The 23,314-nt window shown below is 41.9% G+C and overlaps 1 protein-coding gene across 10 annotated transcripts in view; it reads right to left on the reverse strand.

The window, feature by feature from the left end:
* Positions 1–274: 274 nt before the first annotated feature.
* R3HDM1 (R3H domain containing 1) overlaps positions 275–23,314 on the reverse strand; it is a 72,711-nt gene continuing 49,671 nt past the window's right edge. For 7 of the 10 annotated variants that reach the window (XM_077320206.1, XM_077320214.1, XM_077320211.1 and 4 more), the window contains 8 exons: positions 17,981–18,135; positions 16,640–16,788; positions 9,157–9,260; positions 6,821–6,987; positions 6,027–6,177; positions 4,368–4,450; positions 2,757–2,841; positions 275–1,709 (listed from right to left, as the gene is read on the reverse strand). In XM_077320206.1, coding sequence (XP_077176321.1) covers positions 1,342–1,709; positions 2,757–2,841; positions 4,368–4,450; positions 6,027–6,177; positions 6,821–6,987; positions 9,157–9,260; positions 16,640–16,788; positions 17,981–18,135 — 1,262 coding nt within the window. In that variant the 3' untranslated portion in view covers positions 275–1,341. The remainder of the gene's footprint in view (positions 1,710–2,756; positions 2,842–4,367; positions 4,451–6,026; positions 6,178–6,820; positions 6,988–9,156; positions 9,261–16,639; positions 16,789–17,980; positions 18,136–23,314) is intronic. The other 3 variants (XM_077320215.1, XM_077320210.1, XM_077320207.1) reach the window with 1 other exon arrangement.

Here is a 23,314-nt window from a genome sequence, read left to right on the forward strand (position 1 = left end):
CTTGTTTTTAGATTTTTTGTTGGTATTAATTTCTGGTGCTACCCAGTTTGGATTCCACTATGTGGGAGAAAGCCAGGGTAATAAATCAAATAACCATGTCAAAAAATCAACTAAATTTAAATATTCCCTAAAGTTTTGCCTAGGAAAAACCAGAACAAAATATAGCCTTTATCTAAAGTCATCATGCCTGCCTAAGCATCTTGCTTGTCCAAGGATGAAATATGCCCATTTAGTTTTCATATCACTCTTTAAAAAAAAAAGTCACTAGTCAAACTTGTACTTGTAAACATTTATTTTTTTCTGAACTGAAGAAAGGCCTGCATCAGCACACATTGTACAGCCTTGCAAATTATACAGAAATTGAAAAAAAGGTGTCTCCTTTATATGTGCAATGAATCAATTGATGTCCAGTGATCCTCTACAAATGATGAAAAAACATTTAAACCACTTTAAGAAGTTTCCAGCACTTATTGAATGCAATTACTCTTATGATAAAAAAAAGAAAAGGGGAAAAAAGATCCATATTGATGGGAACAGAATTAAAGTGCAAACTTTTGCCATTTGGGGAGTCGCATTTAATTTCCTCACTGTTTACTGAAAATAAATGGGATCTAGTTAAAGTCTGGTGCAGTGTTCATTTTTCCTTGTTAACACATATCCTGTTGGGAGAGAAAAAGAGCTGCTTGAGATTAGAATTTATTGGCAGTTACCATTCACACTTCCTAAGTAAACTTTGAAAGGGAAGGACTGGAGAAGGTTTTCAGTAGTTATTGTTGGATTCCATTATATCAGAAGAGGACTAGAGCAGATGAGTATTACACTGCGTTTCTTGCCTTCTGTGTATTAGTCTCAAAATGCAGTGGAATTCCTTTAGAACTCTCCTCGCTTTCCCTTCCAGATCCCTGCCCTTAAACTGATAGAAGTGTGCTGGCTGTGTGCAAAGGGATTACAAAATACAAGTAAGAATGTGGATATTCCTTATGAACAAACGTTTGCTGTACAACAGAGCTTTGGATCTGATACAAGAATCTGGAAATATAAAATGAAACTACTACAAAAGGGGCATTTTAACAGCATTCCTCAGAGAAAGCTGCCTGTTCATTTTATGTCACAGCAGGGTTTTTGCTGCTTCTTTTTTGGGGAAGCTGCTGACGATTTAACTGCAAACCCCCTCCCCCCGCCCCCAATCTTCTACCTGGATCACTGAGTTTATTCTTCAAAGACTGTGACATCCAAGGAGTCTTTATGAAGACAACAAAAATCCCATAAACATCAAGCCAATCAAGTAGAGGAGATAAGGGCATGGAAGTAATAAAGGCTGAATGTTCAATGGTGTAGCTGCTACTGAGAACTAGCCCTTTCCAGAATGTGAAAGTCGTAGTGCTTCTTGCTTGTTCTCAGCCTAAACTTGTTCAGTGAGTTACTTTGTTTCTTCAATGCATTTTGGGCTGCTGACATGGTTGGAAACGTCGCTAGAACCGTGTATGTAGAGGCCAAGTCACTACTACGTTTGGAAGGTTCAGGGTTCACGTTACTGTCTCCACTGCCACAATAGCGATGGTGGTGTGGCTGTTGCACCTGAAGGGACTGTGGATCCCGTAACCACCGAATCTTGGCACCAACTTTAAGAAGTTCCACAAATAACTTTTCTGCTTCTGCACGAGTTATTCCTTCTGGCAGTTCAGTTATTTCCAAGACTTTTCCTACAACTGGAGACAAATGGGAGATTAAAGAGAGCTTATTTGATGAGGCCTCCTCTGACTCAATTATACTGTTGCTGATCACAATAACTATGGGACAGCTACTTTAAAAATGTATTACATTGGGTGATGCATCAAGACTCACTCAGCCACTAATACAAGTTGATCTAAAAACTGCTGGAGTTCCTTGGCCATTTGTTGTTGTTGTTGTCAAGTCACAGCTGACTTATGGCAATCCCTTAGGGCAGCCTTTCCCAACTTTTCTACTGTAGAGACACTCCTGAAACATTCTTCAGGCTTTGAGAAACTCCAGAAGTGGCATGATGCTGCAGCATATGGTTGGCAAGCATAGCTGTGTACATGCCCACCCTGGGACCCTCTCTTTCCCACCCCCTCCAGGCCCATCATTGGCCATTGGGGGAGGGGTGGCTGGATTGATATGACCAATACATGAACACATCACCTGATAAATGTTTAACAAGTTTTAAAAATGGAATAAAAGTTAATTCACTCCCACTCATTTGGGAAACCCTTCCAAGGCTGTCAACCCCCCCCCCCCCAGAGTTTCACGAAGCCCTGGTTGAGAAAGCCTGCCTTAGGGCTTTCAGGGCAAGAGATGTTCAGTTGGTTTGCCATTGCCTGTCACAACCCTAATATTCGTTGGTGGCCTCCCATCCAAATACTGACCACAGCCAACCTCTTTGACCATATGCACTAAGTTTAAATGGCTATCAGTGTGGCAATATTAAAATCAAAGCACTTAAAGTGGGCTATACAAAATGGGATAGACAAAATTATAACAATATAAATGAATAATACTGCTAAAGTGAGATTTCAAGTACAGGACAAGCAAATATTATGGACCAAGCAAATATTATGCAAGGGTCTTAGATCTAACCTCTTGTACTTAGATGACCGTCACAGGTTAGGATTTAGCCAACTCTAATGGGTATTTTTTCAACATTAAAAAAATTAGCTTATTCTAAATCTGCATAAAATACTCTTCTTGGTGCTTAAGATGCATCAAAGAGAAGTGCTACACAATTAATCACGCACCAGGTTCTCCTGCACCAAGATCTGCTGAAGCAGCCTTCTTAGCTGGTTTTCTTCCTCTATTCCCATGTCTGCTTCCAGGATGACACTACATTCAGAGAGGAAAAAAGAGTCAAAGCTGAAATTTGCCCCATTCTCCTACTCCTCTATATAAACTTGACCCACTGCTGCTTTCCTTTATCGGGGAAAATATATAGAATTATTTTGAATCTTATCAAGGGGTAAATTGTTGTGTTCCCTTGCAAATATATTTATTCAATAGCAAGAGGGATGGCCTATAACATACATTCCAAACAAAATAATTCACTGTAGTGAAGCATGGAAATGAACCTCTCTGACCCATTATGCATGGCGGCAGCTACGTCCCGCTGTTTCCCATGTATGCATGGAGGAGGGGCTCCCCCCGGCGCAATCTGGCTTTGCTGATGCAACAGCCCTGTACATGCAACACGGGGCCAGGAGCGCTCCGCTACCATGGCAGCAGTGGTGGTGGGGATCAGAGGCATGCCCCCCCCCGTATGATGGTGGGAAGCAGCATGCTGCCCTCCCACCATGGTGGGGGTGGGGGGATGCCCCTGTCATCTCCATGGAGCTGGCAGGGGAGAGAGGCATCCTTGCAGGGACACCATAGGTTGGGGGAGGAACTGGGCCTGAAACCCTGGCTCCTCCGATTATGCACAGGGCTAGCTCAACCTAGCCCTTGCCTGTGCCCATGGCAGTTCCAGGCCTGCGGAAGAATCTGCATTTCCTTCACGGGGGTCTTTAGAGGGCCTGGGTTGGGCCAGGCCTCGGATGGCGGCGACGTCATGCAAAATCAGGGATTTTCCCCGAAGCCCTGTCACCGCCATCATGGGCATTCCAGCCCGTGCATAATTGCTCCATGGGATTCAAATGACTCTCTGTTAATGCTTTCCTTAAGAAGAAAAATGCATATGGTAGACCTAGGCAAAGAAAAACCTTTTCATCCTAGTCCTCACTCCCCACCAGCTCTTAGACTGAATGGGTCAGAGGACACATATAATCAACCAGTGTAAGTAGTGATATGGTGTTTCAAGGCCCAATAACAGTGCTATACTTGCAATGTTAGCTACTGTGCACTGTCTTGTATATTCTGTGGTTAGTGTCTATCCAGCACTCAGTCACCACAAATTTGTGTTATCATCTTGTATCAGAAAAGAGAAGCACTGAGTTGGATCCAGCAGACTATCTCTGCAGATGCTGGGTGGGCGGGATGGATTTTTACTGGTTTCTCCCCTTCGTGCCGCAAACAAATCCTCCTATGATGTTTCTAGGGATAACAATGACCCTCAAGAGCAGGATTTCAGTGAGTATTTTGGGCTACAGGTGAGAAATTCATGCTTCCATGTTTCTCAGCAGAGATTATGGCTGGTTTCAAGCCATTAATTGAATTATTTGGAAACATGTCAACTTAATACTTTTTAGTTCATAGTCAATAGTATAATGCAGAAATGTTGCCTATCTCAATTGGTTATTTTCCTTAAAAATGCTTTCATCAGGATACCAAATAGTTCTTCCTTAGCAGGAAAGCAACTCATTTCTAAATAATGTCTCCACATTTGTGGTTATTTTTCCCATGATGAATTTTCCCCCCACCTGTGGACCAGCTATATGTCCATGTAGCAGAGATGGAGGATTGTACTGCAATGTCTGACCAAGCAGTGGGTATCTGGTGTCACCTGAAGACACAGAAAGAAATTTTATTTCATATATACAAGAACGTACAATCTGCTGTGTTTGTACAATAAGATCTAAGTTTGCATACAATACAATGATTCCAAACCACCAGCACAGTCAAAGTGATTACAAGTTATCATCTTGAAAGGTGCTTTTTAGCAAGCTGTAACACAAACCTAAATAAATGTCTATAGTATAATACTTTAATGTAGTTGCATTTTAGAGAATTGTGAAAAGCCAAATAATTTAAAATGTAACAAAGACAAACTGCTACAAGAAAATGCCATTTTCACACTTTGTTTTGCATTGATTTCAAGAACAATGACTAGAAGATATTTGCATCTAAGACACAACCTACAAAAAGTCTTTAAAAACCCTAGTTCAAGATTCATCAGTAAAAGGAAAGACCCACAATACTATGGATTCAACTTTAAAGGCTTTTTTCAATCAACAGAGAATTTACACTAATTGCCCACTTTTAGTTCTTAGCAGTCGACAGCAGAAGGCAGAATCAGGACAGTTCCTTCTGGTTGACATTTGCCAGAAAACATTCTATGAATCTTTCAGAAAAAACACTCAACTTCTGCCATATTCATTTTTCCCCAAAAGAGATTTACTAGCTTTGGTTATAAACAGCAGAGGCATTGTGTATTTTAAGGGACCCTTGTCTTTGTTTATTGTCATGACTGTTACTTAATAGGAAGTGGGAGGATGGGGAGGGGGAGATGGAAGAATGTTTAATGTAACACCAAGGCTTTAAATGGTGTTTGAGGACAAAGTATATCAAACTGATAAAATAACTCCTTTTACTTGCATTAAACCCAGGCAATAGGTAGGCAAAAGAAGAAAGGTTGTGCCACTGACCAGAAATTTCTTATTAGGTATAATGTAAAGAGACCAAAACCTTGGAAAATATGATCCTGTGTACCCATCCTTCCCCCTTAACCATAATAATGTAAAAAGGGAATTTAGCTGTTGGAGGAGTGGAAGAATATTACTTCCATGAACTCCTCAGGCTTCATGCCAGTACCATCTCCCCTTTATCTAAATTGATTTTCTGGAAATTCTGAATAGTTGATTTCTAGGTCCTCTGCCAAGCACTTCTGAATAGGGTTTGGTGTTCTAGCTTTAAAAGACTTTCTGACAATATTACTATGGGTTTCTGTGGAATATCAACATTTGGAATTCCCCAAACTTGCAATTAATCAGCAACTTCAAGAGAATTCAAGTGGGATATCAATGAGGTGAGACAATTTTACAATTCTTAAAATAAAAAAAATCAGCTTGTCCCTCCAACCCAATAGAAACAATCTCACTTAGATTCTAAGTACTATTTCAAATTCTAAGTACTATTACAGAGAGAAAATCCTCTTGCAGAAGTGGGAAAGGTGAGTTGTGCCAATTCTTTTCTCCCAACTACAGCCTTCTCACACCTGTGGTGGTCCTGGGGATCCATGGAGCAAAATTTGAGAGGGAAAATAGTATTTCAGGAGGTGGTGTGGAAGTCACAACGTGTAATGTACAGGATTCAGCACAATGTAGACAACTCTTAATTTCTCAGTTAATTCAATTGCTTACCCTGTCCAGGGACGAAAGTTCTAGAGAATGGAGTCACAAGAGGAAGAGGCGTTAATGTGGGACGGATGTTCTTCATGTTCGACAGTTGAGCTGGTGCTGGTGACTGGGCTGGAGAGGTAGCAGGACTACCTATTTGTGGACTGTGCTGTAACTTTATTTTGAAAAGAAAGAAAATATACATGAGTGGGGAAGCTAGTCCTTTTTGGTTTATTTTGGAAACTCAGTAAAATCAGTTTCCATATTTCTCCAGTGCTTACAAGTAGATGCTACTTTGAACCTACAATTTGATTATGATGAATGAAATGGAAATTTAGTTAAAGTTGGGATTTCTTCTGTGCGTAAGTTCAGTGGCCTTAGAAAATGTTCTTTTGGTGTTCTGCATTCTTTCCTATATAACAGAAATAGGATGGGGTGCTTCCTGGGTGCCCATTCTTGTTAGAATCAATCCCAACAGTGGTGCCTTTTCCTTGTTGCTGCTCTGTTCCTTCCTATTCCTCTACTAATAAGACTGAGCCTGCTTTCCCAACCAGTTCTACAACAGGTAAAGCATCCGGAGTCATGGAACATAGATGTGCCTAAAAACCAATGTGCCGAACAGACTTCCTCAAATAAACAAAGAGAACTAAAAAGATTCTGATTCACTGCTTGTCACTTGGAGTAACTCCCTCAGCTGTTTTCAGTAAATACAATATTCAGGCAGAAAAACAAAGAATCAAGTAGCTGCAAAGCATTAAGGTTTCTCAAATATTTATAAAGGGAGTTAAAAAAAATAGGTGGAAGTGTTCAAGAGATACCTGTGCAGAGCTGTCCAAAGCACCAAAATCTGTTGACTTTTGCCCTCTTTGATGGTCGCAATAATATTTATTTTGTTTCCACTGAGGAGGTGAATGGGGTCGAGGTTGAGGATTGCTGGGTATACTGAGCTGCATCATTACCATTCCTCCTCCTGGTGGTGGTGCTACTGCAATAAAATCAGAGAACAGGGGTTGAGATTGAAGAATACCCCCTTCCTAAATGCCAAGAACTAGGTAATAATGTAATTCAAAAAGGCAGTGCAATAAAGCTAACACCGAGGACTTCCACAAACTATTAGTTTGCTGATGAATGAGACATAAAGCGAATTCTGTGAAAATTTGGTAAACACTCTCAATATTATGACCCTGTTTAACACCTGCTGATGCATGGCTGGCCACTTCTTGCACAGCAAAGAAGCTGTGCATCTGCTGTGAGAGAGGCAGGAGGAACAGGCTGAACACTAGATCACCCAGGATGTGGCCACCCACTGGAACTCCACCTACACCATGACTATGTGCTCACTAGAGCAGGAAGTGTGGTGCAGGGTATCATCTCCTCCGTCACCATCCTGCATGGGGAAGAGGAACTCAGCATCAGCTTCAACAATTCGCTGATCCTTTTCCAAATGGTGCATGACCTAAAATCATTCTAGGACACCACTGATGTGCTCTATGCCCACATGGCCAGCCTGGGGCAAGTAATTTTTCATTCAAGGGCTAGAATGGGTGCTGAACTCCACAGTGCAGTTGAGCTCTAAAGGGGACATCTATTCTTCCATGGGTCAGTTCCTTGGCAGACAGATGGTGGGTGGGCACTAACAACACTGCATCTTCTGCAATGAGCAGGAGTACAAGTTGGCCTGCATATGTGACCCCCAGGATCAAGGGTCTCTGTAACACACAGCTTAGTCAAAGTGTGAGCTCTGCAGAGAGGTGTGAATATTTTAGAACAGTAGACATACAGAGGCAACTACAGATGGAAGAAGCTGGGAAGGGGAAGATTCTGGAGGAAGAAGGTGCACAACCCTCTAAGATATAGGCAAACCAGAAGCCCGATTTCTGGTTGTGAATAATGAACTGGGGGAGGGCAGACATGCAATGGTGGAGGATTCCATTGAGATGACAGTCAGGTGATGGTTCTCCCATCTGGGAGATATTGTCAGCCTCCACCACTCCAACCTGGACCCAGCCAGGGTAGATGAGTTGAAGGTCAACCTCCCTCTGCTTGGGGTTGCACCCTGGGTGCAGGGGTGGAAGCATGGCCTCCTCTGATGGGCATGGTGGGGCTTGCCCCACAATCAACCCAAACAGGTTGGCAGGTCTTATTCCTCATCTTCACCACCATTGTCCTGGGGCTCAAACCACCCCCTTTAACTCACTCTTTGATGTCAAGGTATATAGGCATGGCCAAGGCCCTTGTTTAGGAGTGTCTTCCTTCTTCCCCTACCCTTGTTCCAGACACCAAGAGTCTGGAGCCTTTGTGAGATGGTTTCAGAGCCATCCTCTTTTACTTGCTCCACTGTTAGATGATTGCTTGTTGGCCAATCTTTTCCCGTTTTGCCTCATTTTAGTGTTGGCACAATTCTTCCTCCTCATTGTTCCAGGATTCTATAACCATCCCCTTTCCCTTGTTCTCTACAGTCTGCAATAGGTATGCAGCAGGTATGATGCCTCTAGTTTGCATGGGATCCATTGCATACACTCCAGAACCCACACTTGATAGTGTCCCTAAAGGCAATTTGCTGGATGTACCTCCTTGGGGGAGGGGGGCATAACTGATCCCCTAAATCCAATATTCACAAAATTTGGTGGGCAAATAAAGGAGCATCAGCTGGAGATCTCCTGCAAGGTTGGAGTCTCTAGAACCCCAGGGATGGGCCATTCTTCTACATCCTGAATGTACTGAACTGGTTCAGTTCATGAGAGGCCGGGTTCAATTCAGTACTTGGCATGAACCACAACCTGAACCAAGCTGATTTTTTAAAAATTCATGCCCATTCCTAGTAGCCATGTCACAATGTCTGCATCAAGGAAATAATCTACCAAAGCAGTGGTATTGGTCTTCATCCATTGAATTTTAACAGGATGTAGTGAGAGCCCTAATAAAATGGCAGGGCTAAATCACCCCAAGACATTGCATCAGCTGCAGGAATACAATTAATCATGGCATAGTGCAACCAAAGGCAATCAACCAGAACAAGTGCTGCATCTATGTGGATAAAGGTTGCACTGAAACAAATGAAGCCTGATTACTGTAAAAAAAAAATGTAACGTGCATATGCAGTGCCCCCTAGGAAGAAAGGGACTCAGTTTCCCCCAAGATTTCCTTTTCACACCTGCACACTGTTGTCCTTGGAGCTGCTGGGAGTTACAGGGTGAAGTTGTTCTAGGAAACTGTATCGGCTCCGATCCTGGAGGCTGCAGATATGCTCCTGATGAGCTGCAGGAGGACAAGAACAAAGCAAAACTCCTGTTTGAATTCACACTGTACACGTCAGCCATACATTTCCTGAAAGGCTGCAACATTTCAATTTTTCAAAAAGAAATGGCTCTGCATATTAAATAGAACCGGGTTGGTTCTGGGACTAAAAAAAAGGTTGCACATACCTGTAACTGATGCTCATCAGTGTCTTCTGTGCAGACATACATTGGGACTGCACTTGCACAGGTCAACTGTGGAAACTTATTCTCTAGCTTAAAAATCCCCATATGGGTACCCCTTCCCAAATTGGAGCTATGCATGCCTGGGTTTTCCTGCAGAATGCATAATGTGCTCTGAATGCAGGTTGCCCCTCCCCTCAGTTCCCAAGCCACCATGAACTCTCACAATTCAAGGAGGAATCCAGAACTAAATAAATAAAAAAATGAATGAGCAGAGAGTTGTTCCAGACACCCACTAAAGAGATTCTAGTACTTAAACAGAAAGTCCTCTCTTCTTTTTCTTTAATGAGAGTTCACAGCAGTGCAAGAGGAAGGGAATGTATGTCTTCACAGAAGATGTCAATAAACAAGTAATAAGTAAATGCAACCTTGTTTTCATCTTCTGCCTTATTGTGCAGCCTCACATTGGGACAGCAGTGAGTCACCTTAGGAGGTAGGTTGAATCTCTCCCTGGAACAATGCTAACAACACCGCTTTCCCAAAGCCTCCTTCCTTGCTTGACGTTTCAAAGTATAATGTTTCATAAATGTTTCCTCGATTGACCAGGTCCCTGCCTTGCACATCTCCAACAATGGGATCCGGTGGAGAGATGTAACTGATGATCTGTGTACGCTCAAATGTGCATGAAGACCCAGCAGCCCTATAAGAAGCTTATAGATGGCAGAAACTACCCATTGTGCTACTGGTGCAAGGATGCTGCCCTACTCTTTCTAGTGCTCCAATTACAAACAAATAGTGCCTTAATAGATTTTTTAAATGTTAATCCTATTTAAATAATAAAAAATTGCTCTTTTAACATCTAAAGTGTGTAGTGCTTTCTCTGCCCTAAAACTAGGTGTGGGAAAAAGACCAGTAAAACAATTTCCTGGGCTGGACACCACCTTGGGGAGAAAATCTAACCTGGAGTGAAGAATCACACACTTAAAACCTTAAGAAACAGGGAGTCAATCTTTAACACAGCTACCTCTTCCATATACCTGCCTGAGGTAAACACTACAAACAGCACTACCTTCATAGCAACAGTATGAAGGGGTTTTTCATGAGGGAGGCTAACATGACCCAAAAAGACCACTGTGGGACAATATACAGCGATGTGGGAAAAACATTAAACAATCTTTTCAAGAATCACTGTGTTGGCTTATGGGCAAAAAGCAGTAGTCCCCTTGACCTCCTCATGGAATGCAGTATGGATACCAAATGTGTCTTGACCAACAAAACAGACAAACCAGCATGAATCAGAGATAATAAATAATCAAATACAGTTGGTAATGAATGAGTAAAGGGGCATACTGCCTTATGGGTGGCCACTGACTCACAATGGCTCCACTTCGTGCAGTTGGAATATCTAGTGGAGGGCTTCCTGGATTGCAGTTAAGAGAAAGAACCCCTTAAACGACCACAGCAGAAAGGAAGAATAATAAAAAACTCCAGATCCCTGGCAGTACCATACGAATTCTATAGGAATGAGGGATTGAGACATGGAAATAGGCATTCTTGAGGGCTAAAAATGCAAACCACACTCCAGGTGCTCTACCACAGAAGGGAGAGAAACTACTCAGAATTTAGAAAAATTCAAAAAATCATTTGATCATCTAAGATCCAGGATGGGCCTAGAACTCCCATTCTTTTCGTGCACAATGAAGAAACAAGAAAAGAATGCTCAAAACCTGGGCCACCTTCTACAGCTCCCTTAGTAACTGAACTTGTAACTCTGCGAAATGGTTGTTCATAGCAGTGGAACCCAACTGGCATGAAGGAAAAAAATTAAACTCTAACCTATAAACACAAAAAACTATGGATAATAGACAATTATCAGTGGTAATGGAGTGCCACGCCTCCTTGAATAGAGATACTCTATCCTTAAAATTAAGAAAGGCATCACCGACACCCACGGATAGTCAGAGCTTTGGGGGTTTGTGGCTGCTCTTTCTCACCACTGTGTTGAGAGGATTTCAGTCTCAAGATAACTCTCCTCTTAGAGAACAGTGACTGGAAGGGGTGTGAATACTGGACTGACTGCTGACAATCCTACTGCTGCCATCTATAAACTGTGTTGGCAAACTCATGTTGTTGCTGTATGAATAACTGCCTCTGGGACAGGTCTGGGAGGGTCTTTTGCTATGGCCCTGATTTCAATTGGAAATGCTGTATTGCAAAGCCAGAAATCCCTCCTCAACACTATAGAAGAGGCCATAGCTGTAGCAGAAGTGTTGGCTGGGTGTTGCTAGTGTTGATTTTCTCCTTTGAATGTTTTATGGCCTCAGATTGGATCAGTCATCTCAAGACCCTGGATTCTTCCAGCCCTGATTCAAATAGTTGGATAAACCCTCTCAAAGGAATAGGAATTTCCTGCCAAGGGTATCCAATCCAGCCTTCAGCTTTCCCAGTCAATTGGAGATGCATGTGGACCTTGATGATGCCTGGCCTGCATGTCCTCAATGATGATTGATGATGGAAGGGGTTGTACAGCTAGATACTTGGCTGCATCCTGCTTAATTCTATAAAGATTCTTCAGCTTTCTTGGAGTCGTCTGAATGGAGGCCAGCTTGTCCCATATGAGAATAGTTAGGTCAAATAGCTCTCGAGGACAGGAAAAGCCACAGGGCTCAAGGTTTTGGAATAGAGGTGGCTTTTGTCTTTCAGATGGGTGTTTGAGGTTAGTACATCTAATTTGAGCTCCTTGGCCATTTGCAAAAGTTGTTCATTGTAGAGGTGCAAGTCCTTGCTTGGTAAGACCAGAGCTGGATCCCCAATCATATTAGGAGAGGGGTCAGAAATGCTCTCTGGGCTGAAATGCAAGGTGACAGATGCCTGATTTTCCACATTCTTGTAACAGGATCAAAATGGACAGAGGGTGGTCAGATATTTGCTGAAGTCCATAGCCAGTTATGGCTCCTTTAACTGGTGAGACTGATGTTGATCCCATTACCCTAAGTAAGCAGGGGGATAACTGTCCTGCTGGTCTACATGTTAATGGAGCTCTTGACTCCAACTGCTGGAGTTGCTTGGGACCTCTGGGACCTCTCTTTATGCTTTGCCTATGGGCTTTTCGCAGAGACTCTGAATGAAACTGAGACTTCGTAGCTAGCTGGACCTTCCAGACCATCTGTTTTTGACACCACTGATTTGCTTAATAGAATTGAAAGAAGTACCTCAAATGCTGTAACAATATTCATAGAATCACAGAATAATAGAGTTGGAAGGGACCTCATGGGTCATCTAGTCCAACCTTGCACTATGCAGGACACGCACATCCCTATCGCTCATCTAACCTGCCACCCCTTTGCCTTCACAGAATCAGCCTCTCCATCAGATGGCTATTCAGCCTCTATTTAAAAATTTCCAAAGATGGAGAACCCACCACCTCCCGAGGAAGCCTGTTCCACTGAGAAACCACTCTGTCAGGAACTTCTTCCAGATGTTTAGATGGAATTTCTTTTGAATTAATTTCATCCCATTTGTTCTGGTCTGTCCCTCTGGGGCAAGAGAGAACAATTCTGCTCCATCCTACATATGGCACCCTTTTAAATACTTGAAGATGGTTATCAGATCCCCTCTCAGTCATCTCCTCTCTAGGCTAAACAGATCAAGCTCCCCCAGCCTTTCTTCATACATCTTGGTCTCCAAACCCCTCACCATCTTTGTTGCCCTCCTCTGAACACGCTCCAGTTTGTCAACATCCCTCTTCAACTGAGGTGCCCAAAACTGAACACAGTACTCCAAGTGAAGCTGAACCAGAGCAGAGTAAAGTGGTACCATCACCTCCCGTGATCTGGACATGATACTCCGTCTGATACAGCCCAAAATCCTGTTGAAACTATGGAACTCACTAGAGAGAAGTCTTTTCAGGGTGGCGAAAAAGAAATGGAGGGAAGGGGCATCCTGCCATTAGAGCACATGATGTGTTCACTAGGAAAACCCGCACACAGAAGGTTGCAATATGGTGCCCCATTTTGGAGTTTTAAAGCTAGAGAATAAGTTACTGCAGCCGGCCTGCACAAGCACAGTCTCAGTGTGGGGCTGCATAGTAAGATGGATATGATAAAAGAAATTGATTGGTTCTGGAACTAGAAGGCATGATCTCATTTCTCTAGGCCTGACCAAAGACCCAGAGATAAAGGCAACTAGTTTCTTCATTCCTATCTCCTTTCCAGGCTGAAGACGCTAACAGTACTTAAGACAGACTACTGCTTTGGCTAACATCCCCAAAGACACCTTGGTCTCTCACCTTAGCTGTGATTTGTCAAGTTATAATTTGACATGGACTTATGTGCTTTTTGTTCTAAGAGAAAATAATGCTACTTAGATATAAATTAACATTTAAATTTGAAAGAAACATTTGCCATTGGGGGCAGAATAATGACTAAATTCTATTTTCCTCTCATTTCCCTGCAAATTATTCATGCAGTGACTTTTGGAAAGGTGACTAAGCTTTGAAGATTGCAGTAATGTGTTGTGTTGATGGCAAATTGCTTACTTTTAAAGAAAATAAAAGCTTTCAAAGCAAGATGCACTAAGCTCAAAGGAATCCTATATAATCAATAAGAACACGTACAAAAACTACCTACAGGCACAAATATACACACAGTCATAACTCTGAACTAAGGTGACCTCAAGTTTCATTTTATTCTGCCTCTGTAAGAAAACCAAAGAGCAGAAAGCAATGAAGGGCACTGCAATTCTGTTCAGCTTCCCAGAATAATGCTTAGAATCCGCTCTCACTCACACAAATCAGCCATAAGCATTCATATCCATTTTCTCCCACATGTGGCCCTGCCTACGGATACAGATTATCCGTAGAACAATATTGTATTCTTCACCATTACGGATTTCTTACATGGTCCTTGGAATAAATCCAGGTATAGCAATGGCCTCTTGTTGTCAACTCACACCGGCCTGGATTCAGATGTGATGCCAAAACATAGTTTGGTGCTGGATGCAGACTACTTCCTTTGTGCCTATCTATGCTTCTTAGCTGTCGACGAACCTCAGTTTAAAATTCTGTTTGGCAAGCTATGATTTACATTTCTCCACTAAATCAGAATTATAAGCCATGATGATCAATCTATGGTTTGCAATTTGGGGGAATCTGCAAACCTTTGCTTTTGGGTTCAAATGAAATGGAAAGCGGTATAAATGTTCATGTTAACCACATACAGTCTGACGCCTGCAAAATGGGAGGAGCTTGTAAAATTGAATCTTTGCCCTTCCTCATAGCCTCCTTAAAATCCCCTGATTAGGGAACTCATATACAATCTACCATGCAGCAGATTGATCATGGAGAAATCAGGTGAACCCCCCCCCCCCAAAAAAAAAAAATCTTTGATAAGCTCTTTCAATTTCCTGGAATTATGTTCCTGCCCTACCCTATAAGCTGATAAATATGCCTCAGCTATCTTACTATGAGATATGTGGAAATGCTAATGGAATGTTACAAACAGATTTTATGCTAACACGCTTTCCGTAAATTGATCTTTCTAGCAATTAGGAGTTTAAAGGGCAGTCCTGAAATATTATTAGATCATAATATTTCATCCCAATAGTCTTATTCTTATTTTTTTTTAAGCTTCAATATCAACTGCAGTCAAATGTATCAATATTCAAACACAAACCTTTTACACATTCCTCTGTGAACAAGGAAGTGTGTATAATAACAGAACAAAACTGATGCTGGAATGTAAGAGAAATGAAAGAGCCAGTTTGGTGTAGTGGTTAGGATTGCGGACTTCTAATCTGGCATGCCAGGTTTGAATCTACGCTCCCCCACATGCAACCAGCTGGGTGACCTTGGGCTTGCCACGGCACTGATAAAATTGTTCTGACTGGGCAGTGATATCAGTGCTCTCTCAGCCTCACCCACCCCACAGGGTGTCTGTTGTGGGGAGAGGAATGGGAAGGCGACTGTAAGCCGCTTTGAGCCTCCTTCAGGTTGGGAAAAGCGGCATATAAGAACCAACTCTTCTTCTTCTTCAAAGGTGGTAAGCAGGTTTTGACTGCCGCCTCGCTCTTCTTGGCTAAAACCAAAAGTTATTTCAAGAAACAAAGTCTCTCTTGTTTTCCTTTTAGCTAGTTACAAATGGGAATACTTCATACATTACACAGGCCACACGCAAACTCAAAGTAAGACAATAACCACATCAGGCATCTTGCCTACGTGTTCTTGGACTATGGACAAATTGATAAGCCATAATGACAATGCTCTTGCCATGATACACAAACTGATGTGCAAGTCTCTTTTAGGACTAAAATCAGGGAGAACAGATTCTGACAGTTTTCCAAAAGGAGTCCTAACTTTTCCCCAACAGAAATCTCACAGTAAAGTAATGCTCTTTAAAAATGTGCTTAGTTCCTTTGCTCCCAGTTGTAGTCCGAGCGGCGGTAGAGGTGGAGGTTTAAGCTATACCCAAATCCAAGGACCACACCACTCACAACCAGGCTCGCAAATGGTGCAGAAATGGCATTAAGAGGCCTAGGTCACATAGATATCACATAGATATGAATCTTTGAAGTTCCTGAGCTTTGCAAAGAAACACAACAAGAAAGGGCTGAAAAAAATTCGAGCAAACAATGCCCAGTAACCGGCTTGTGTTTGGATGGGGAAAGGGACCGACTTGATCAGCAGTTTTTCCTCTTACTGTTCGTTTTTCACTCAAGGCATTTTTGTGTAAATAACATTGGGTGTAATGTACAGCTGCCAAAATAAATGGTTACATTAAGTAACATTATCACTCATATTACTGGTAAGTTCTTAGCCATTAAAAAAAGAAGGCCAGCACTGAGGACACATAACTATGCCAAGTAGTCCAATAAGTACAAAAAAAGGAAAAAGAAAATGACAAGACAGCTCAATGTCTAAAGTCTTAAAGCTAAATTGGCACAACTGGGAATTGTGGTGGGAATTTAAAATTACTTCAACCTTTAACCAGATCAAGAATGGCAAATCCTTAGAACCAAGAGTAACTGGACAGCAATTAAACATAGCATGATCAAAGTGTGAGACGACATCTTAGCCTATTGTTGGCATTGTTCTCTGCCATGAGAGCCTGTCATACATTTTAAAATGAAATTTTGTTTAAAAAAAAAAAACAGTATCTGTAAGCGAAATTGTATTAAGTCTTTGTAAATAAACTGAGTTATTGAGGACCAAGGCTGACTCACCTTAAATTATTTTGTTGTCCAGATGGAATAACACTGTAATAAACTGGCATTCCTGATGTGGGTAATCCTTGATTAGACTGACTGGGGATAACAACTGGCTGTTGATATGTCTGCTGTGACATTCCTTGGGAACCTTGAGCCATTGAAACCTAAGGATTGGAAGCACAGTGAGGCAGCTGATAAACTTGCTATTCAGTATGGTACATGATGCTATGACAACGAAAACAAAAGATTCAGAAGAATACAGTGCAACTAGAAACCAAAACAAGAACCTATGTTGGCTCTAAACTTGACTCTAAACAACTGGAGCACAGGTGCAAGCTGCGGCAAATAGAACTCCTAAGGTCGCAGAGATTGTAAAGATTCCTTTTGTGGAACAACTCATAAGAAGAGTTTGAAGAAGAATTTAAAACAGAGAGCCACTCCAGAAATGCTGTCCTTTCACAGGGTTTATCAGGATAAAAGAAAGAAGACATTTTACATAAGTTTCTCTGCATGAACTTTATTCATGTTGATGTTTAGAGCCAACACAGGTTCTTGCTTGGGTTATATGATGCTATGTTACCAAAGGTCTACTTTCCACTAAGGTGATAAATCTATGTCCGGCTTCCACTGCTTCAGATGGCAGGTAGGTGCTCATCTGACAAAAGGGACCTGTATACAAATAATTCCCTTCACACAGAAAACTACAACTTAGAGGAGGATTCAAGACTAGCATTTGATCTAGTTTTCTAAGTGCAGAGGCTTCAGGCACATGAGCCTCAAACTGCACTCTGAAGTGGTACAAACTAGCTTTACCACAACAATGAGAACCAAACCATAGTCTTGATTGGCACCATGACCAAGTACTAACAGAAATAAGAGAGAACAGATGAACTTAACCAGGGCCCAGTGGGGCCTGGATCAAACTATGTGCTCATTACCAAGATATGGCCCATTTATGCTATTTTAGAAACATGAGGGTTCCCCTCCTCCAATGATTCATGAGGCTAGGTTGACGGGATTGGACTTCAATAGAACAACCTGGATTGTAAATCTGTCTGTTTCAGTATGTTAGCTTTTCTGAAAACAAGGACACATAATCTTGTAATGTTTTAGATGCAAGCAGACTAAATTTCATCAATGTTTAAAATCTGTTGGTAATTAAATACACACACTCACACACACACAAGCCAAAATGATCTGTCTCCACATTCGATTAAAAAAGGTTGTGTAAGTTCATAATCATCCTGTTTCAGAAGTCCCCAGACTCTATAGTTCTGACTATATGCCACCTTGACATCTAAAAATCACAAATGCATTTTATGACTTGCAGTGATATTAAACAGCATCAGAGCTTACCTGATAAGATGGCACAGGAGGATATGGGACAATCACGCCTTGGATCTGGTTTCCAATGTTGTTGGGTTGGCCACCGACTGCATTTTGGTTTTGGGATTGCTGGACGCCAATTAAACCCTGGTAGTTTTGCTGCTGGTTAGGCATAACTTGGTAACCTGCAGTTATACAAATATTTTAATTTATTTTATAAGGTTTTTATAAAAGAAAATAGTTTTCTTTATTTTGTTTGTATTGAGGTTTCCTTTAGATGTTATGCAAGCAGCATGGAAGTTGTTTTTCCATGGGTTCATCCAACAATACTTCTTGTACATTTAAAGCTCTATAACCATGTTGGTGGGGCCCAACAGCATAATGTCTTTACAACACAGTGATTGCCAAGCCAAGTAATAACTATATGGTAGAGGCTTGCACAATTGGCCTCATCTATATGATGGTGGACCTTTAAATGTTATAGCAGCATTGTCTGATGAACTTATGGAAACGTCACTTCCATGGTGCTTCTCAAATATCTGAAGGGCATCACAGATATACAAGACTGTTTTGCTGCAGTAGATAATTCTGTCATCTAATTTATTAAAAAGTTTTCATCCTGTGTTTTTCTGAAGATTCAACCAGTAATATAGAGAAACATGATCCTGGTTAAGTCTGTGGTGATTATTACATATTACCTAGCTGAATGGAAGTAAACCTGTATTGCCTTCTCATAAAAATAGCAAATACTAAAGTAAATTTCCATTTTTGCACATGTTCTGTAACTACCTTACCTTGCAATTACAACTTACATCTATGCATTGATTCCAAACTCATGAACACATCAATTATTTAAAATGTTCTTCCCCTCATCATTTTTGTTGCCAATTACCGGTTGTTTGGTAGCCATCAGTATTTCAAAGTTGAAGACAAACATAAAATTGAATGCCTCCATCACTGTTAAGTATGGATCAAATGCAAGTAATAGAAATTTTATAAGTACACTAATCTGAATGCTGGACATTACTTGAAAGCTGAGTGACTGACAGTTAGTTAGGTATGTGTGTTTACCTGGTCTTAGGTTTCCCTTAGTGCATAGGTTGGAATTGTCCTAAAGATAAAACATAATATGGAAGCATTCTGCAGCAGGAAAGGTTTTATCATCTGTTCCATTCAACAATAAGCCATGAAGTATGCTGTCTCCTCAACAGGATTCAGAAGAAAAGGTCATTATCATTGACCCAAAGAGCTACCCCACAATTTGAGACCAAGAAGTTAACCAATGACCTGACAGGTATACAAATGCATTCAATCAAGTTTCTGAATACAAAGGAGCTATTTAAATCAGGGCTCCCTGCTACAAAAGCACCCCCCCCCAATAGAAACATCTTAACTTGGATATGGACCCACTGAAGGAGATTATATTAGAAATAATAATTATACTGATGCTACTGCTAGTTACAGAGGCAGTTTTAAACACTTTTAAACGTTATTTATTTTAACTTATATTGCTATTGTTGACTGTTGTACACTGCCCTGAGCCAGTTTGCTAAGATGGCAGTATATAAACTGAATAAAATAAAAAATGTATAGTTAATACTAAAGCATAAGGGCTACTTCTAGGTGCCCATTCTCTTTTTTAGAGAACTCAAGGAGCACCATAAACCAATATATAAAGCTAGTAAGATTCACCATTGTGTTGAAAGAATGAATATTGCAGGAGCAACTTTTCCCCTTTCCTATCCAATGTCTGTAAAGGTAACTAGCCTGTCTCATGTATGAAAAATAATTTAAAATGTTAGTGTCCTTGTATTGGGCTCCCTTGTAAACAGAACACAGTCAGCATAGACCATATCCCAAGTGGAACAGGATGTGGATTTTATTTTCTTATGTATGAAAGGGAATTAACCCTTGAGTTCCTTGCCATCTTCTTGCTAGTAGCACAACTCTTTCTAACAAGGCCTAGAGTTTAGAAGCCTATGGAAAGCTGATTCCTCTAGTGAGCAAAAGCATTCTGAGACTGTCTTTGTAATGAACACATTTACACGCATTTCAGAAATTACCTCTGCAAGTAACTTGTTGTGTAACATTAATAAGATGTCCATTTTCTTCTGTTTTATTTGGACAACTTTATGGACTTATTTTCATATTATATCTTCATTAAGATTACATTTCTGGTGTCAACTCTGACATGCAGAATACAAAGTCATAGGCTATGTCTAAAGCTAATGAAGCTATAATGAAGCCCTCTCAACAGGAAAATTCCTCAAAGGACTAAAAGAGGCAGTGGTATGCCTGCTGCTGAAAAAACCATCTCTCGACCCGTGAGAGCTCGACAACTACTGTCCCGTCTCACACTTAGTGTTCCTGGGAAAGATGCTTGAAAGAACTGTCATGGACGAAATATCAGCATTCCTGGAAGTAGCTTCAGTCTTAGACCCATCCCAGTCAGGTTTCCAGCCTGGCCATGGGGTAGAAACAGCACGTGTTGCCCTGACAGACAACCTGTGTTGCCAGATGGACCAAGATGGGTCAGCACTGTTCGTGTTGCTAGACCTCTCAATAGCGTTTGACAGAGTCAACCATGAGATTCTAGCTCACCACCTTGCCGATGTCGGGATATGGGGGACAGCCCTTTAATGGCTAAACTCCTTTCTCCGGGATCGTGGACAGAGGGTAGCAATACGGAAGTTTGAGCTGGGTTGTCACCAATTTGCGAATGGCACCCAGCTCTTCCTCTTGATGGATGGCCACCTTGATTATCCCCCAGAAACTTTAGCCAGCTGCTTGGAAGCAGTGACGAGGTGGTTCAAGCAGAGTAATCTGAAGCTCAACCCTTCAAAGATGGGAGTTCCTGTGACTGGGCAGGAAGGGTCCAAATGAGGAAGCATTTCTGCCCAACCTGGATGGCACGCAGCTATCAGTGGCTCACTCAGCCAGGAACCTGGGCATGATCCTCAATGCCTCCCTCTCTATGGAGGCTCAGGTCACAAGTGAAGTGCAGCTGGCTTTCTGCCACCTTCGCCAAGCCAAACTACATGGCCCTGGAACACCTAGCCACAGTGATCCACACAACAGTCACCACTAGACTGGCCTTCTACAACTCACTCTATGCAGTCCTCCCTTCACCTTGATCCAGAAACTACAGCTGGTCCAGAATGCAGCGGCTAGGGTCCTCACAGAAACACCATGGAGGTCCCACACATTCTCCAACAACTGCACTGGTTACCGGTTGAATTCTGGATCAGACTTAATCTGGTAATCTCCTTTAAGGCCTAATGTGCCTGAGGGACCACCTCTCTGCCTATACCCCTCAAAGAGCCTTACACTCTACCATCTCCAGCTGGCTGGTGATCCCTGGCCCCAAGGAAGCCTGCTTGACCTTAACCAGGGCCAGAGCTTTCTCTGTCCTGGCCCCCACCTAGTGGAATAAGCTCCCAGAGGAGATCAGGGCCCTGATGGAAATAGGTCTGCTTTGCAGGGCCTGCAAAAGGGAGCTCTTCCACCAGGCACTTGGCTGAAGTTGACTGAATCTAACAACACCAACTGGGCCCCTGAACTTCGCTCCCATGAATTCAAATGCTCTGAACTAACCAACCATGGGACTGTTAGAATGTTGAGGTTATGAATTTATTGTTTTATTTATTTATTTATTTTTATACTGCTGCTCTCCAAAGGTCTCGTGGCGGTTTACAACATAACAAATAACAGTGAAATACCATAAAAGCCCATTAAAACACCCCTTACAGACAATTAAGCAGATGGTGATCAATTGCAAAAAGAATTCTGAATTCTAATTTCCCAATCCCCCTCCCCCCCCCCGTTCAGCCTGAGGGTTAAGTTCTTTCCCACTGGAAGCAAGAGACCAGATCTAGTCAAGCATTGGGGGGATCCTCTGAGAGTAACACGGAGACTCCACCAGTGTCTGTTTATTTTCACTGTTCATTGCTGTTACTATTTTTATTCATGGTTACTGAATTTTACTGTACTGTTCCTGTTCCCCTATGTTTCATATGAACTGCCCTGAGCCTCAGGGAAGGGCGATATATATAAAGGTAATAAACAAACAAACAAATAAAATAATGCACTAGTATGCAGATTGCACTTTTCCCCTCAAAAAATGGATGGATGCAGTGATGGGTGAGCCATGAAGATTGGTTGGGTCAATGTTTGCTATCCCCAAAAAACCTAGAGTTCTCATGCCAGAACTAAGCTCTGGGTTATCAGACAGAGAAAGTATTTTGTAAATGAGGTCCATGATGGCATTTCATGTGTCAAAACCGGGCCTTTTATGCACTGGTGTTTTCCTGCTGGGTATATTTTTCCTTTCTGCATGCCAACTCACTTTCACTTTGCAGGTGTTTGGACTTTCTTTTTCCTTTGGCATGGATTTTTCTCCCTTCAGCACTCATTTGTTTTCCATTTGCTGTAGCTCTGGGTTTCTTCTTAAGCGCGATTTTTGTGGTCTATCCCCTTTCTTAGCTCCCAAGGCGAAGGTCATTCACAAGCATAAAATTCCATCATATATTCTCTACCAAGTCTTATTTTTACCCCTTGAGGGCCATTCCTCTACCACTCACATTGTGCATCATGGCAGGCCTCTCCTTAATGGTCAGGTTCAGGCAGGATATGTTTTTTTTAAATGGGAGGTAGAGATTCTTCTATCTGTAGTTACTGTCAGTTAGCCATTTTAGCAGACCATTCAATCCTACTGGCTCTCCACCCCATTGTACATTTAAAAACTCAATTACTTTTTTTGTGTGTGTGCAAAAATGGGACAAGTCTGGTGTTAAGAGTAGAACATTAGGTTTAGATTGCTGAGAGAAAGAAACTGATAACACAAGCTTTAAAGTTTTTAATAAAACAGTAATAAAGCTATTTGTCAAATAAAAGACATACACCCCCCCCTTCATCCCAGAAGATGCCCTTCCAGCTGGGCTGCATCACCAAGCTGCTCTGCAGGCTACCTCCTCCTCTGTTGGGAAGTAGCTCCCTTCAAGACTTGCCTTCCCCCATTTGTTCAGGTTCCACTTCACTTTACATATCAACTGGCCCTTCCAGCCAGACTGCACCACCAAGCTTCTCCCCAAGCCATGTCCTCCTCTGCCAAGAAGCAGCTCCCTTCTTGGCTTGCCTCCTCAGTCCATGTAAGCCTTCACTTCCTTTTGCAAAGCGAGAAGCGGAGCCCCAAACATATGGGAGGTGAGCCAAGAAGGGAGCTGCTTCCTAGCAGAGGAGGCAGCAGTCTAGGGAGCACTCCAGTGGTGCAGTCTGGTTGGAAGGTCAGTTGCTTAAAAGAGGGCAGGAAGATCTTCTTTCATTTGACAAAAAGAGGAAACGGCTTCATTACATTTTTGATGAGAA

The sequence above is a fragment of the Paroedura picta genome, chromosome 2 (assembly GCF_049243985.1).
Source record: "Paroedura picta isolate Pp20150507F chromosome 2, Ppicta_v3.0, whole genome shotgun sequence".
In the NCBI taxonomy this organism is placed as follows: domain Eukaryota; kingdom Metazoa; phylum Chordata; class Lepidosauria; order Squamata; family Gekkonidae; genus Paroedura; species Paroedura picta.